Source organism: Tachysurus fulvidraco, chromosome 15 (genome assembly GCF_022655615.1).
Source record: "Tachysurus fulvidraco isolate hzauxx_2018 chromosome 15, HZAU_PFXX_2.0, whole genome shotgun sequence".
Lineage (NCBI taxonomy): Eukaryota > Metazoa > Chordata > Actinopteri > Siluriformes > Bagridae > Tachysurus > Tachysurus fulvidraco.
The window spans coordinates 22,989,364-23,004,039 of record NC_062532.1 but is presented as its reverse complement, the minus strand read 5'-3'; the positions used below and the strand labels follow the sequence as shown (position 1 = coordinate 23,004,039).

General features: G+C 39.9%; 1 protein-coding gene across 2 annotated transcripts; it reads left to right on the top strand.

Moving 5' to 3' along the window:
- Positions 1 to 1,141: 1,141 nt before the first annotated feature.
- Positions 1,142 to 14,320, top strand: kmt5c (lysine methyltransferase 5C). 2 transcript variants are annotated; one of them, XM_027145489.2, is made up of 9 exons: positions 1,142 to 1,511; positions 3,085 to 3,217; positions 4,579 to 4,744; positions 5,420 to 5,529; positions 5,611 to 5,774; positions 6,123 to 6,142; positions 6,520 to 6,656; positions 6,838 to 7,001; positions 7,195 to 14,320. In XM_027145489.2, exons 2-9 carry the CDS (start codon positions 3,105 to 3,107, stop codon positions 12,615 to 12,617), a joined length of 6,297 nt encoding a protein of 2,098 aa, XP_027001290.2. In that variant the 5' UTR covers positions 1,142 to 1,511; positions 3,085 to 3,104; the 3' UTR covers positions 12,618 to 14,320. The 2 variants fall into 2 exon arrangements, with proteins under 2 accessions (XP_027001290.2, XP_047656880.1); XM_047800924.1 differs by lacking the exons at positions 1,142 to 1,511; positions 3,085 to 3,217; positions 4,579 to 4,744; positions 5,420 to 5,529; positions 6,123 to 6,142 and having other exon boundaries at positions 5,636 to 5,774.
- Positions 14,321 to 14,676: the final 356 nt, after the last annotated feature.

Sequence of the window (14,676 nt, the reverse complement as noted above, 5' to 3'; positions counted from 1 at the left end):
GGTTTTCCCCAGGAGAGAGAGAGAGAGAGAGAGAGAGAGAGAGAGAGTGTGTGTGTGTGTGTGTGTGTGTGTGTGTGTGTGTGTGTGATTTTTACTGATTTAATCACATCGTCACTGTCAGTGGGATTGCTCTTTAGTTTTCCCTGATTAATGATTCCTCACACCGCACTGACCTGCTTTAGCTTCTTTCAATCATCTACCACGTTTTCTCTGCACAGATACGTTATAAATGTTTCGTTCCACATTTTAATTTCATCTCTCAACACTTCCAGGAACACGATACGTTATTCTGATGACTCATCCTGTACTACTCGTGCGCTCGTCCAATGAAATGCCCTTCGGAAACGTTTCGACTCTAAACTGTACCTCATTTCACACCTGAGTATACAAAATAATCTCATAATTAAAGGTAATAAATCATATCTGTAATACTGTTTAAATAAATAAATAAATAAATAAATAAATAAATAAATTAATAATACCACGAATAATTTATTGCAACAATAATTATCTTTTTATTATTAATAATAAGTAAAGATTGTATGTTGTTATGTATTGGATGTATTAGATAAATGAAATATAAAGTGTTGAAGCTGTATGTTGTGGTTACAGAACTGATTTTATAACAGTTTATTAGCCTGTTTTAACACTTTAAGCTCTGGTTTTGGTTTTATTAGGTTTTTATCTTCATCTTCAGTATTAAAAAAACAACAACAATAAAACAATAAAACAGAATCTTTTTCTGCTTCAAACAAACTGACTCATTTCTTCTCAGTGACTAAAAAAAATCCCGAATCAAAAACAGCAGCTAGTTTCCGCTGTACAGTTAGATTAGCGCCTCCATTTCGGCTGTGTCTCAATCGCCTTTCTGTCCTCTTTCCCTGCGCCCTTTATAGTGTATATCGCCGTCGTCTGGCATGCGCTACCTAGTGCCCTAGATTTTCAACAGACGATGATTTGCCACTCGGCCCTCCCCTCCCTACTCTTGCTATGTCCTTGTAGGTCAGAACAGCTTGACTTTTAGCTAGCAAGGTTGATCAAAGTTGCGTCCGACCAATGAGATCATTTATAACGATAACTAACGGTTCATGGAACGATACTATTGATCGAATGACCTGTCCATCAAGGAGAATACCCAATCACAGCGAAGAAAAGAATGGCGGGGATTGGTTAAGTCAATTCCCTAAGGCTCTTAAGCCATATCTGCTCAAACACTATCCAACTTCCAGCTTCGGGAAAAAATATAACCGAAATTTTGCAGGAAAAATATAATTTATTATTAACGAAATCTCAGAATTGTTGCCGAATCCTGTTTTATTTCGCTACGTTTTGTTGACACACGGTCATCTAAGGAGGAAGTAAACGTGCAATATGGAGATTGTGGAGAGAAACAATTGCTAGCTTACCTCAGTGTAGCTTAGCATAAGCTAATTAGCATAAGCTAACGCTAGCGCGCTAATATTTCACCACGGACGAGCCGATTAAGGAAACTGGGACGAAAAGACCGTCAGGTAAAAAAACACAACAATCAAAAAATTATATTACGTTTAAAAAAAAAATCGAAACCGTGTAAATGTTTAAAATAAATGTGAAGGTGTGGAAAATTCCAGCTCTGAAATTATACAGGAATCTGCAGCAAAAACCTGCTGCTGCTTTTATTTATTTTATTTAAAATGTTAACATTTATTTTCTGTGAAACTAATAATTACACAAAGTCTCCCATCCGAACTGTTTAAACCGAGTGAATAATTGAGATCAGGATGAATGTGTGTGGAAAGAAAGTGACAGCACTGAAGTGCACTGTGTCATAAACGTGTTTATAAACACGTCCAATCGACATTTACACGTTTTAACGAATAAAAACCTCGACATAAACGACCACAACGCAGAGACATCCGTGTTAACATCTAACGCAGGGAACATTTATTTTAAAACCAAAATAAATCTTATAAAAAAATTATCATAAAAAAAAACTTCCGATGTTAGATCTGACACGTGTGGAAAAGCGTGTAAAAAAACAAATCATCACTAAATATTCAATGTTCCTAAACGTTTTGGACGTCAACAACTACAAATGAGTCACTAAAAATAAAACCCTTCGTGAGGGCTTTAAAAAGAAAGACCCCAGGGGTTTGTGTGTTGTTTCCTCGGTCAGTGGACATGAGGATAAAGTGTGATGTTATTGGGATGTAATCTACATCACAGAGGTGCGATACTGCAATCTGATTGGTCAGAATGTGGGCAGTGTTTTTGATTGACAGCACGCAGGTTTATAACGTTGTTATCGTTTCTATAGTAACAGCTCGTCTGATGCTCCAGGTTATCTAAGACGGATAATCAGCAGATGATAAAAGAAAGTTGCTTTTAAGAAGTAAAAACGCATTTGTGTATTTGTGTATATGTATTTACATTATTTTTCACTTATATTTTCATATTTTATATAGTTTATACTTTTTTATTTATCTAAGTCCTTTTGGTTATATATATATTTTTTTATCCCAAATTGCATTCCTTATGTTTGAATACTGGACAGATGCAAAAAGCATTTCACTGCATGTCTGTACTCTGTGTGTGTGTTTGTGTGTGTGTGTGTGTGTGTGTGTGTGTGTGTGTGTGTGTGTGTGTGTGTATGTATATATGCGTGTGTGTATAAGTGTGTGTGTGTGTGTGTGTGTGTGTGACAAATAATGTGATTTTGATTTGATGTTTTCTGGAAGGAGTCTGTAGTGTCCAGCTTTAACAGTCAGGGTGCTTTTGTGCATTTCTCAAACATTGCACACTTATCAGGTCCTTAAAATGAGGATGTAACGATTAATCGAAGAGAAAAACAACTGAAATATCACTGTATCCTCGATATCTCAGTAAAGCTCATTGTGTAATTATTATCCAGCCCTAACACTCGCTCCATGTTGGGTTGAGCAGCAGGCAGCCGCAGGTACAGAGACTAATCTGTCCTTTTTCTCTCCTATGGAACAAACTGTTAATTAATCGATTCTCTACAGTGTGTTTTTTTTTTTTGCCTGCTTTGCCTCTTGTTCAACTTTCTCACCTTTTTTCTTCTTCTTCTTGATCTTCTTTTTTCAGCATGTGGATGGTGGGCGAACATGGAAGGATCGTATAGAATGAGTGTGAGGGAGCTGTGTGAGACGGATGATTTGGCTACGAGTCTGGTGCTGGATCCGTTACTCGGGTTCAGCACCCATAAGATGAACATAAGGTAAGACATAAATACACATACACACAAACACACACATGCGTGCGTGCGCGCACACACACACACACACACACGCACGCGCACACACACATGCACACACTCAAGCACATGCGCACACACACACACAAACATGCGCATGCATGTACACGCAAATACGCATGCACACACACACGCATGCGCACACATGCACACACACACATGCGCACACACATGCACATGCAAACACACACAAACACATGCACACACTCAAACACATGCATATGCACAAACACATTGCACACACACATACACACACATGCACGCATGTACATGCAAATACGCATGCACACACACAAACACACACACGCAAATACGTACACAAACACACACACACACAAACACACACATGCAAATACGTACACACAAACCCCAAATTGTTCATAATGTTAATAATGTTAGTGTTTCATAAGGGGTGTTAAATATATTAATATTTAATAAATGTTTCAAATTGTTTTTCAAATGGTCTTTTTAATACTATATCATACTTTTCTGTTTAAGACATTTTTAAAGCGTAATTGCTCACATTTCTTGCTCATTGTAATCTCTGAAAGTATAAGTTAATGTTGAAATGTGATGTAATTAGATTTAATGTAAATATTCTAACTGTAATTGGACAATTAAGCAGCCCCCTGTATTTGTCTTAATCCATAATTAATCCTTCCAGAAGTAATAACGCTCTTATGAATGTTCATAAATAATTAACACTGTAAATATCAGAAGTATTGGCACTCTTTATATAAAATATTAATCAGATGGCTGTAATCGTGTTGCTTAAATCCTCTCCAGTGTATTTAGAGAACTGATCTAGGGCTCAGGGACCCACTGATATTTCTGCCATTTAAACATACAAGGAAAGGTTTTCACAAGTCTGTTTAAAAATATAAAACAAAACAAATTGTTCTGAGCTTGTTTTTGTGACATCAAAGCGATAGATGCATTTTAATTTAAAGGTTACAGAGAAAACATTGTGACGTCACATCGTATGTAAACAGACATAAGTCCACAGTTTAAGTCATTTTAACGCTGCATGTGTTCTCGACTCACGACTCGTCTCACAACTGTATAATATATTGAAAAAAGGTTTTATAATTCTACAAGTTGTTGTAAAATAATTTCAGTTTTTAATCTTAAAAATAAAAGAAATATTTATCTCGGAATTGTGTTTTATTAACAAAAGGTTCATGGTACTTCATATTAATGTCTCTCAGCCTTAACACTAACATTATATTTTTTATGTAATGATTATTTTTATATAATTTTTAATTTTTTATTTTATTTTATATGTATAATTGTGTGTGTGTGTGTGTGTGTGTGTGTGTGGTTAGTCCTCTGCCAGAGATCCGGCGATGGAGCTACCTGAGGGAGACACTGCTGCGTTTCAAGCGCACTCGGGATTTCCAGGCCACATTTGACGCTCTGCTGGAGGGCGAGTGGACGAGCGAGTACTTCAGAGACCTCGGCTCACACCGACAGGAGCTTCTGAGGCAACACGTGAGTATAAAAACCTGTCTTTGTGCCTCAGCATGATCAATTGTTCAAACACTGGCTTGATGTCTCATTGATGGAGATTTTAAGTCACAAGCCTTTTGTACGCGACTCGTCTTGCAGGTTTTTTTCTTTATTGTCGACTAAATAAAAGCGACGTTTGTTAACAAGGCCGTGAGAAGCTCAGAACGGTGAGAGTTATGTTTCTCACTTCAGAGCTGATTTTAGGTTTCGTTTAGTTGCAGCTCCTTAACTTTTATTTACCAGATTCTTTATTTATGTAAAAAAAAAAAAAAAAAAGAATGTGTCAATTTTATGATTTTGAAAGTAAATTTTGAATTGTTTAAAGTGTAAAATGCAAAACATGTTAATTTGTCACCATTTATACAAAATGGCAAAAAAAAGGCTAATTAAAGAAAATAAGAATCTGAATAAAATGTTATGTTTCTTTTCAGCGATTTTATTTTTGGACATTAATTACATTGACGTTTTGCCTTCACAAATTTCGAAATTAGTAGAAATGTACTCAATTTTTTTCTTAACCATTTTTTTTTTTTTGCGTCCTGATAAATTTTGATCAAATTTGACACTCAGTGGTTACGAGACACTTATTCTTGTTGGACACTCTTTTTTAAAATTTCTTCTATATATTTATTTGTCCTGTGTGTCTTTTCTCTGTAGATGTATCGCTATCTCACTGCTTTCCTATTGGACAGCGGAGTCCAGATCGAGTCATGTGATCGCTATTCTTCTGAGACAAATGGAGCCAAAATCACAGCAAGCAGAAACTGGTAAGACCGTCAGTAATAAACACACACACACACACACACACAAACACAGTGTTTGCTGACTGTGTGTGTGTGCCGGTGAAGGTCTGTTGGAGAGCGGGTGGAGGTGCTGCAGGGTTGTATAGCTGAGCTGAGTCCCGCTGACAGTGCTGTGCTCCGGACTGGCGTGAACGATTTCAGTGTGATGTACTCGACCCGTAAGCAGTGTGCTCAGCTCTGGCTCGGTCCAGCTGCCTTCATTAACCACGGTGAGCAGCTTATGAACAGAATCAGATCAAAGAAAAAACATGCACCATCTCGTTACCAAGAAAATCTTCTTTGTCCTTCAGATTAAAGTTACCTCTGACAGCGGAGATTCCTACATAATCTAAGCGTGTGTTTTTTTTTGTTTTTTTTGGTCTCTGCAATCGAGCCGTTACTATAGAAACAATAACTCTTGTCCTGAGCTGTGAGCTGCACTACTGTCAGTGTGTCTCTTATCGAGAACTAACGTATACGTTCTGTCTGATCCGTAATTCAACCCCGTTGTGAACGAAGTGATCGGTTGTTGTTTTTGTTTTGTTTTAATTTGTGTTCATTCTCAATCTTTCTTGTAGACTGCAGGCCAAATTGTAAGGTAAGATGGCAATTATTCACGTTTATTTGCATGCCTAATCGATTCGTCATGATGCATTCGGTGTATAAAAAGAATTCATCGTTATCCGTACTGTAATTTTGGCTTAATTTATGTTATTTATGGATACCCTTTAAAAAGTAACCCTATTTGATTTTGCCCCACCCCGTATCACATCTTGTACCCGAATGAGAATACTGACGATATATATCATGCAGTTGTATATACGAGTGATTCGATTATTTCTGTAATGTTCGTTTTCTTTATACATTTCACAAAAAATGATAATTAAAATAAGAGTAAATTTGAACCTAATGTTAAAAACCTGTCTTTTTTTTTTGTTTGTTTTTATTTATTTATTTATTTATTTATTTGTTCAGTTTGTACCTGGGGATAAAAACGGTGCATGTGTGAAGGTTGTCCGTCCCATTTCACCTGGGGAGGAGATCACGTGTTACTATGGAGACAGCTTTTTTGGGGAAGACAATGAGATGTGTGAATGTTGCACCTGCGAGAGGTGAGCGAGTCCCGGATGGGCGTCGATACGAGAGCTGTCTGCGTCCTCGATTTTCATGCTATGGATTTATTCCGACGTTCTTAACACACTTGCATTATTTATTTAGTAATAAGTGCTTTGAGATTTTAAACAGTTTTTCTGAGATTAATTCCTTCGATCGGTTTTTAATCTACTTCTTCAGGAGAGGGAAAGGGTTCTTCCGGCACAGGCTATCCACGCTGCAAGATTGGGAAAGCTCAAATGATTCGGTAGGCCAGAAGTACAGATTCAGAGAGACGGACCTGCGGCTCAACAGAGAGAAAGGGAACAGTACTCCAAGTCCATTCCTCCCAGTTTCTAACCCAGGTATCTAATTAATCCTGACTCGTATCCTTTTTTTTTTTTTTTTTTTTTTGGTAAATAAAAGTAAATTTTGCTGTCTGAAGTTTCTCTCTATTTTTGACAGTCTCCCCTGTGGTTCTGTGATTTCCAAAGCTTTCAATCTTTTTCTCATCCTTTTAGTATTCACCATTTTATTCCCGTTTCTCCCATCTCTCAGCTTGCTCTGTGAAAAATTCCCAGCAGACGAAGAGAAACGCCCCTACAGCGAGCGGCAGGACGACAAAGACCAAGAGGTGGAAGAGGGAGGAGCGAGTCAAGAAGACACAACGCATCCACTTTCTGCCGTCCTTGTCTCATTTCAACCTCAAGGACTTGAGCGTTTGCCTGTACAATCACAGCGTGGACTTCCTTCTAAGCTGCAAAGATTCCACCAGCAAGGAAAGAGCCTTTCTGCAAAGAATCGAGAGCGTGAGACCAAAATTGGTGAGTCGAGAATCGGACGTGCTCGGCCCTCCGTCTCCCACCGACGTCGAGCTAATTAAAGGTGAAGAAGTACGAGACATTTCTTACAGTGCATCGAGTAACACCGACGAACTGAACTTAAAAACTTTCACGTTAACCTCAGTTTCGTGCCTCAGTAATAAAGACCCCGCAAAAGCTAAAGGACACGAGGCAGAAACCACCTCCGTTAGAGTCGTTCATCAGATGGCCATTTCTTCACGAACTAGGAAAATGCTGCGCACACGACACGGACGCTCTGGAGCGTTCGATCGAGGTAAAGTCTCTCACTTGAATAAAAAGGCTGTCAAAATGATACACCGGACATCTAAACTGCGTGCAGGAGCGAGACACCACGGTCAGTGTAGAAGAGGTTCTCTCAGAAACCACGGTAGACATAAGTCGCGCTTAAACAAAACGAGACGAGAAACAAACAGCAAGTCATCGCTGGAGATCACAGAGGAGAAGCAGTGCAGCTTTGGGGATTCTCACAAGGCCATAGCTGACAGCGAGAAGCACATCACTGTCTCCGTGGCTGCTAGGGAAGGGGATTCGAGCTCCCCAAATGCTTCAGAGATCTCTGGGGAGCTGCAGAAACAACACATCCCTTCTGTCGTTTCTGGCATGATCAACGCTACTCCTTTCTTGTCTCCTCTTTCCTCCACTCACCCACCACCTCATCTTCCAGCTTCATCATTTTCATCTCACCCTTCAGGTTTGACACGTTACGTAAAGGTCAGTCTGGTCAGAATGTCGATCCCAGGAGAGAGAGCAGCTGTTACGACAGATCAGGAAAGAGCAGACAGCAGAGATAATGCAGATACAACGCTGTCTCTGGCAGCTGTAGAGAAGCAGATCTCAAAGTGCAAACGAAGCAAAGGTATCTCGAGGGTCGGTGTGAAGAAAGGCGTGAGGGAGATGTACTTTACTCCGAGTGCAGACAGCTTTTTAAAGGTGACATGTGACATAGAAAGTAGTGGGAATACCATAGCGCAACCTGTTCCACATGTGACACATAAGGGTAGCCAGGGAAATATCGACGAAACGGAGGAGAAGAAAGAAAATAACAAGATAGGCAGTATGGATTCTGATTCTATATGTTGTCAGAAATCTTTTGTAGAAGACAAACTAGTGCCTAATTTAAGGAAAAGAGTGCCAAAGATTCAAACAAAACAGAATGAAACCGGTACAACCGAAGAAAAGGATGAGGAAAAGTGTAAAGGTAAGCAAAAAGAACATACTGTACAAAAGAAATCAGGTAGGTTGCATTTTGGAAGCAAAACGGTCGTCATAAAGGAGGCACGAGTCCTTCTGTCTGATATTTTAAAAAGCTTGAGCAGTGACCTGGTTAGTCAAGGACTGGAAGGTAAAGTTTACCGCAGCGTAGTCAGGAATTCTTTAGGACAAGGTGAGTCTGAATCAACTAATAGGTTGAGATCCTGTACTAATACTCCAAAATGTAGTTATGAGCCAGTGAAACAGTACCCAGCAGCTGGGAGAGTAACTCGTGTGGCCCAATGTAGCGCACAATTTTCAGAAGGCCAAGGCGCAAAAATGGAAAAAAAAAAAGATCCAGAAATTTTTCCAGGGGAGTCTCTTTCCCCTCTAAAAGGCAGTCTGGATCACAATTTTCAGAGCAGCATCCCCCTAAAAAAACGTGTTTTTCGAGAATCCCTCGAAATCGATCCCGATCAAGATGCAAGTGTAACTACAACTACAACTGAGTCTCTGTGTCCCAGCATAAGCATGGACACCAGACCGGAAAGTCTGTTATTTGTGTCTCAAGGCAGTGAGACTCTTGATAACGGAGCTCAGAACTTAACTTTACAATCGAACTCGTCTTTCAGAGATAAAGGTATAGGACCAAAAAAGGGCAGGCTGTGTAAATCCTTAGTGGTCAAGAAGCTACAGCAAAGAAAATGTTTTCGAACTGCTCAAGCTCGACTAGCCCAAGCTCCAAACAGGACGTTTAGAGAGAGACGTGGTACAGGTAGTCTGTTGGCAGAAAAGATGCCTGAAATTAGAGTAAATATAAATAGGACATGCAAAATGAAATCTGAGATAGGAACCACAGCGGAGTGTAGGGATGTAGTGGGAAAAAAAGAGGTCATAAGAGAGATGGGCCAACATTTAGAAGAGGAAAATGCTAAAGCCTTGTCTGCTCTGGAAACTTCAGTTAACATCGAAGATCAACAGAACCTTAATTTTAGAATACGCCTAAAAAGAAAGAGGGGGAGGGAATGGGAAATGGAGAGTGAATTCAAGGGGGAAGGTGGTGTGGTTGAATCACAGGGATCAGAACCACGCACTGATATTATTGACCCCTTTAAGGCTATTTTGGATTCTGTGGCAATTTTAAACCTGGAAATGGCTCGCATTCGGGGCCACGGAGAAGCGGACAATAGCCTCGGCCTGGAGCAAGCCACCAAGGCTGTTCAAGACGTCTTGGAACATTGCCAAAAAGAAAGTGCTTTCAAATCCAGGAAAAAGCATAAAAAGATATCTGGTGCTAACATCAACAACGAAAAGCGTGCTAACGGGCAAGAAGCCTCTGTGCAAGGTAAAATAGTGTTTCCTGAGGTGCTAGAACAGAGCAAGTTTGTAAGGCGTCTGAAAGTTGAAGCAGATAATATGGACATTAAACCGTTACCTCTGCTCCGCTTACGTCGCCGGGCCGAGGGCAGATGGGAGGTGGATGGTGAGGAAGCTCAGACCCAAGATGAAAACATAGGAAAGGGAATTTCTGTGCTAAGGGACTCTCGAATTTTGTCTTGCTTCTTTCCTGAGCGGCTCCCAACAGGCGAGATGGCTTTCAGCAGAGTCAAGGAGGAAAACCCGTCTCCTTGCGCACACCAGATAGCAGCTAACAAGTGCGAAAGAATTAGAGAGCTCTCTAAATGTGCGTCCATTTCAGATCCTTCCCTACTGTCACTTTCACCCCTGTCTCTGAATTCCCCGTATCACGAAGGGCTATCAGAAATGGCTCATCCTTCAAGAGTTAAAGAAACGTTTGCACCAGAAAGAGTTGAGAATGTTGAAAGCTCAGAGTTGAGTGAGGTTTGCTTAAGTCACAACTTGTTCCAGATCAACAAAAGCCTCTCTAAACTTCAAGCCATGACTCAACAGCAGCCATTCTGTGCACCTGTTAACATTAGTGCGACTACCTCCTGTCAGATTCAGTCGAAACCTTTGTCTCCTCCCACCTCCCCTTTCAACACTGAATGCACCTTTTCAAACTATTCAGAGGACATTTTAGATTTTCATTGCTTGAATCTCGATGGTTATGACCAAGCACATGCACAAAACAACCTCCAAAATACGCTGACGGACTACTGTCCTGGTGAACCGCATAACACCGGATCGTTTAGTAGCCCCTTCTCTCAAAGCCCAGCAGACGGATGGAACCCAGAGACCCCTTACCTCGGCTCCCCGAGTCCGGGGAGTAGCTTTAGTACTCCAGAAGATCTGAGTTTTCCTGATCTTGGGCTTACACGATATGACATGCCATCGTTAAACAGCGAGTTATCTTCCAAAGATAAAGCATTTTGTCCTGCCATGTTTGGCTCTGCCACCGTCAAGGATTCAGAGAGGAACATGTTTTTTTCTGACGGTGCATCCACAAAGCGCAACGTCCTTTTTCAGTCTAAGGAAGATTCTGCAACACCAACGATTTGTGTGGCGGATAAAAATTTAGGCAATCAGAGAGACTTAATAATATTTAACACATCCTCAAATGCTAAGCAGACTGGCCCCCCTACGGCTTGCTTACAGTCTCAGGATAAGGTACATTTCCTGGACAGCTCGAGGAATCTGTCAACCCATTCGGACTCTAGTAAGGTTCAGACGAAGTACAGAAATAACGAGCCGCTCAACTCCAATAATAAATCCCAGTCTAATGTCTTGAGTCAGTCTGTGCCAGGTTTATACAATGCTGGATTACAAAGCAACCCTGTAAAACCCTTTCACTCGATTCATACAAGCAAGACCACCTCATGCTCGGAGATACCAGGTCCTCTTAACCTTGGCAGTATGGTTTTCCGTGGCTATGAAAAGAAGCCTATGGTTTTTCAAAACTACAACAGTCTGGTGAAAGTCGAAGGAGGAGGATACGGGCAGAATGTTTGCAAAGGGTCCTTAATAGGTGATTCTAAACTTTCTTTGAAGTCTCACAGCAGCAAGTCTGAACTTACTGACCCTGTTCCAGGGCCATCAAATTTACGCAATCACAAGGAATTATCCTCTGAGTGTTCTCAAAGTGCATATTTGAGATATTCTGAAACCTCAAGAAGAGATATAAAGACTGTCCCACCAAACAAAGGACTATCTAAAGCACACCCTCAGAGCGATCGGGTTTACCCAGTTTACTTCCTTAGCTCTAGCAAAACCACAACAAATGCCATCAAGAACATGCCTGTCGAAAAGCCTCAAAACCATGCTGTGAACCCTGACATTCCTTCGACATTTTTTCATAGCAATCAGAGTCACAGCATACTTAAAAACCTAAGACCGGATAAACCCCACGCTGTGGTAGCTCCGAGTCAGAGCTCCCAAATGTCTGTTCCACTTGACAGAAATCAGCTGTGTTTCTCACACTGTGGTCCAGTAGGTGTCAACTTCAGCTCTTCGATGTCTCCTGCTGTTTCCCAACATAGCAGTCCACAAGTGAGCTACAGAGATCCTGTCGGGTGGGAGGCTCCGCCGACCAAACCTCAGCCATCCTCCTTCGTGTGCAATCAGTCTGCTCACCCGTCTTACGTCGTGAACTTCACCGGAGATCACTCTGTCACTCTGAACTACAACGATGGTGGAGATTGTTTGAATTACTCTTCATCCGTGCCCACAAATTACACGTACCATTGCCTCATGGAGCCTTCCGGAACTCAGGGGAGGCTTATCGTAGAACCATGCGGTCCCTCGTCCATCTCGCATTCTTCTGTGGGCAGCTTTGCAGGCCCTAAAGGCCTTGCGGAGACTGACAAAGACTCTCATCAGCACGGGCAGTCTGTATGCCATCCTGTCATTTCACATCACTTCCCGTCATCTCATTCGCAAGGCGCCTCTCTTTCAGACCGTAAACCCAAGAGACTACGGCTGGTAGTCACCGACGGTACAGTAGATCTCGACCTGCAGTACACAGACTGACGGTTGCTAAAACGCTATTTATTAACGACATCGCACCTGTTGTTTATATGTAAAAAGAAAAGATGTTTAAGACTTTTGAGTTCATGCTTAGCATTTATGTTTTCCGATAGGCTTTATTTGTGTAAAAAAAAAACAAAAAAAAAACAAACAAACACAAATATTTAAACCCTATTTCATCGTCACCCATAATGAATTAATTGTGTAGTATATTTATGTATGAACTGTAGCAGTTTTCACATCGTAGTTCTATGGCCACATGATGGAGATGTTATACTGTCTTGTGGATCAAACTTTTTCATACCCGTGTGTTTTAAACCGAGACGTAGCGCCTACAGGATAACCACATTTACGTGATCACCTTGCAGGATGTATTGCAGTGGCTTTGTTTATAAAGGACCAAGACAGGAAGCGTGCCTTTTTTATTATTATTTTAATTTAATTTGTTTTTTAAATTTGGTTAATTTTTGTTTTTAGTTCTTACTTTCCTTCCAGGTTCGTTAATAGTAGTCGACGTTATGGCAACAAAAGTCAAACCAAAGCAGCCGTGTGCCGGGTTTTCAATAGTGTGATAGGATGCAATACCCTTTGGCACTTAATGTCACATCGATCCTTTTATAAAAAGTTGAATTTCTTTTAACTTCAGAACGGCTGCTCTGATTAAAAAACCCAATCAAGTGTGAAAGCAGACACACATTTGGCTACAAAGTCTTATGTCCGGTCTACAAACCAGTCTCTAATGTGATTGGGGATAAATCTCGCTGTCCCGCGGCGATAAGTGCTTCACTTCATTGGTGGAATTTTTTTTTCACCTTTTCATCGATACACTAATATTATTATTATTATTATTATTATTATTTATTTACAAATACAAAATAAATACCTTTTCACGTCGATTACATGTTAATCACAACCCAAAACCAAACACGCTTCTTATTTTAGTCCTTTGTAGTATTTAGACCTCTGTAGTATCTTGAACAGTATTTATGTTGGAAACATTCTTGAATTATTTTTTTATTTATTTTTTCTATTTTTTTTTTTTTTTTTAAACACGATATTCACGGTACCTCACGAGAGACGGACGAAAAGTCACAGCCTTAAGGCGAAAACGTCTGCAATGGGTGTGTTGAAAACGCTGATCTGGGATCATTGTTTTTCATCCACGGCGTTTGACACTACTTTTTTTTTTTATTATTATTTGTTTTTTTTTAAAACATGTTTGCATGCTGTGTGGTATATAAACCTCCTGTGTGTTAGAGACTGGAAGGCAGAAATATTTGTGAAGTTACGCATTTTCTACACATTTCAGATTGACATGAAACCGAAGTTTGTGTGCTCGTGTTCAGCGTTTTTATTTTTTTGTTTTGTTTGTTTGTTTGTTTGTTTTGTTTTTCATTTCTTCAGTGTGTAAAAAAAGGCCAATGTAATATTTATATTTATTTCAATATGCTCCACACATGGTGCTTTAATATAACTTTATGTTTCGATCGTACTGTAAACAAAATGTATTTTTCTTCCCATCTAATTATCAACGATTTAAAATGTAATGTTCCTTTTCCCCACATGTCTCTACTGAATACCTTCTTTTTAGAAAGTTTATAAGTAACAAGGTTAGATTTAGTAACAAGGTTCGTCTTAATTACTATTCCACTGTAAAAACATGAAAATGATATAAATAAAACATTTGTCACATAATCTTTTAAAAAGCTGCATCTGAGACACATCTTTTACTGTTTATTATTTATTTATTTTATTTCTCTTCTATTCTCTCTCTCTCTCTCTCTCTCTCTCATCACTCTACCTATAAATTCAATACCAAATCCATTTGAGAGAATTGTGTAATGAATGTCACACTGGACCGTGCTGGGGTTTGGGGCCTGAGCTGGATCACATACACATGATGGTTCTCTACGGTTTACTCAACAAATACTTCTGAGTTTTGACTCTAAGGGCCTTTTTACACCTGGTCACTTCCTGTGTTTTCTGTGATCCGATATCTACCCGACGGTAAAAAGACCAGGTCTAAATGCCCTCCGAAACGTTTTGGAGACTGATATAAACC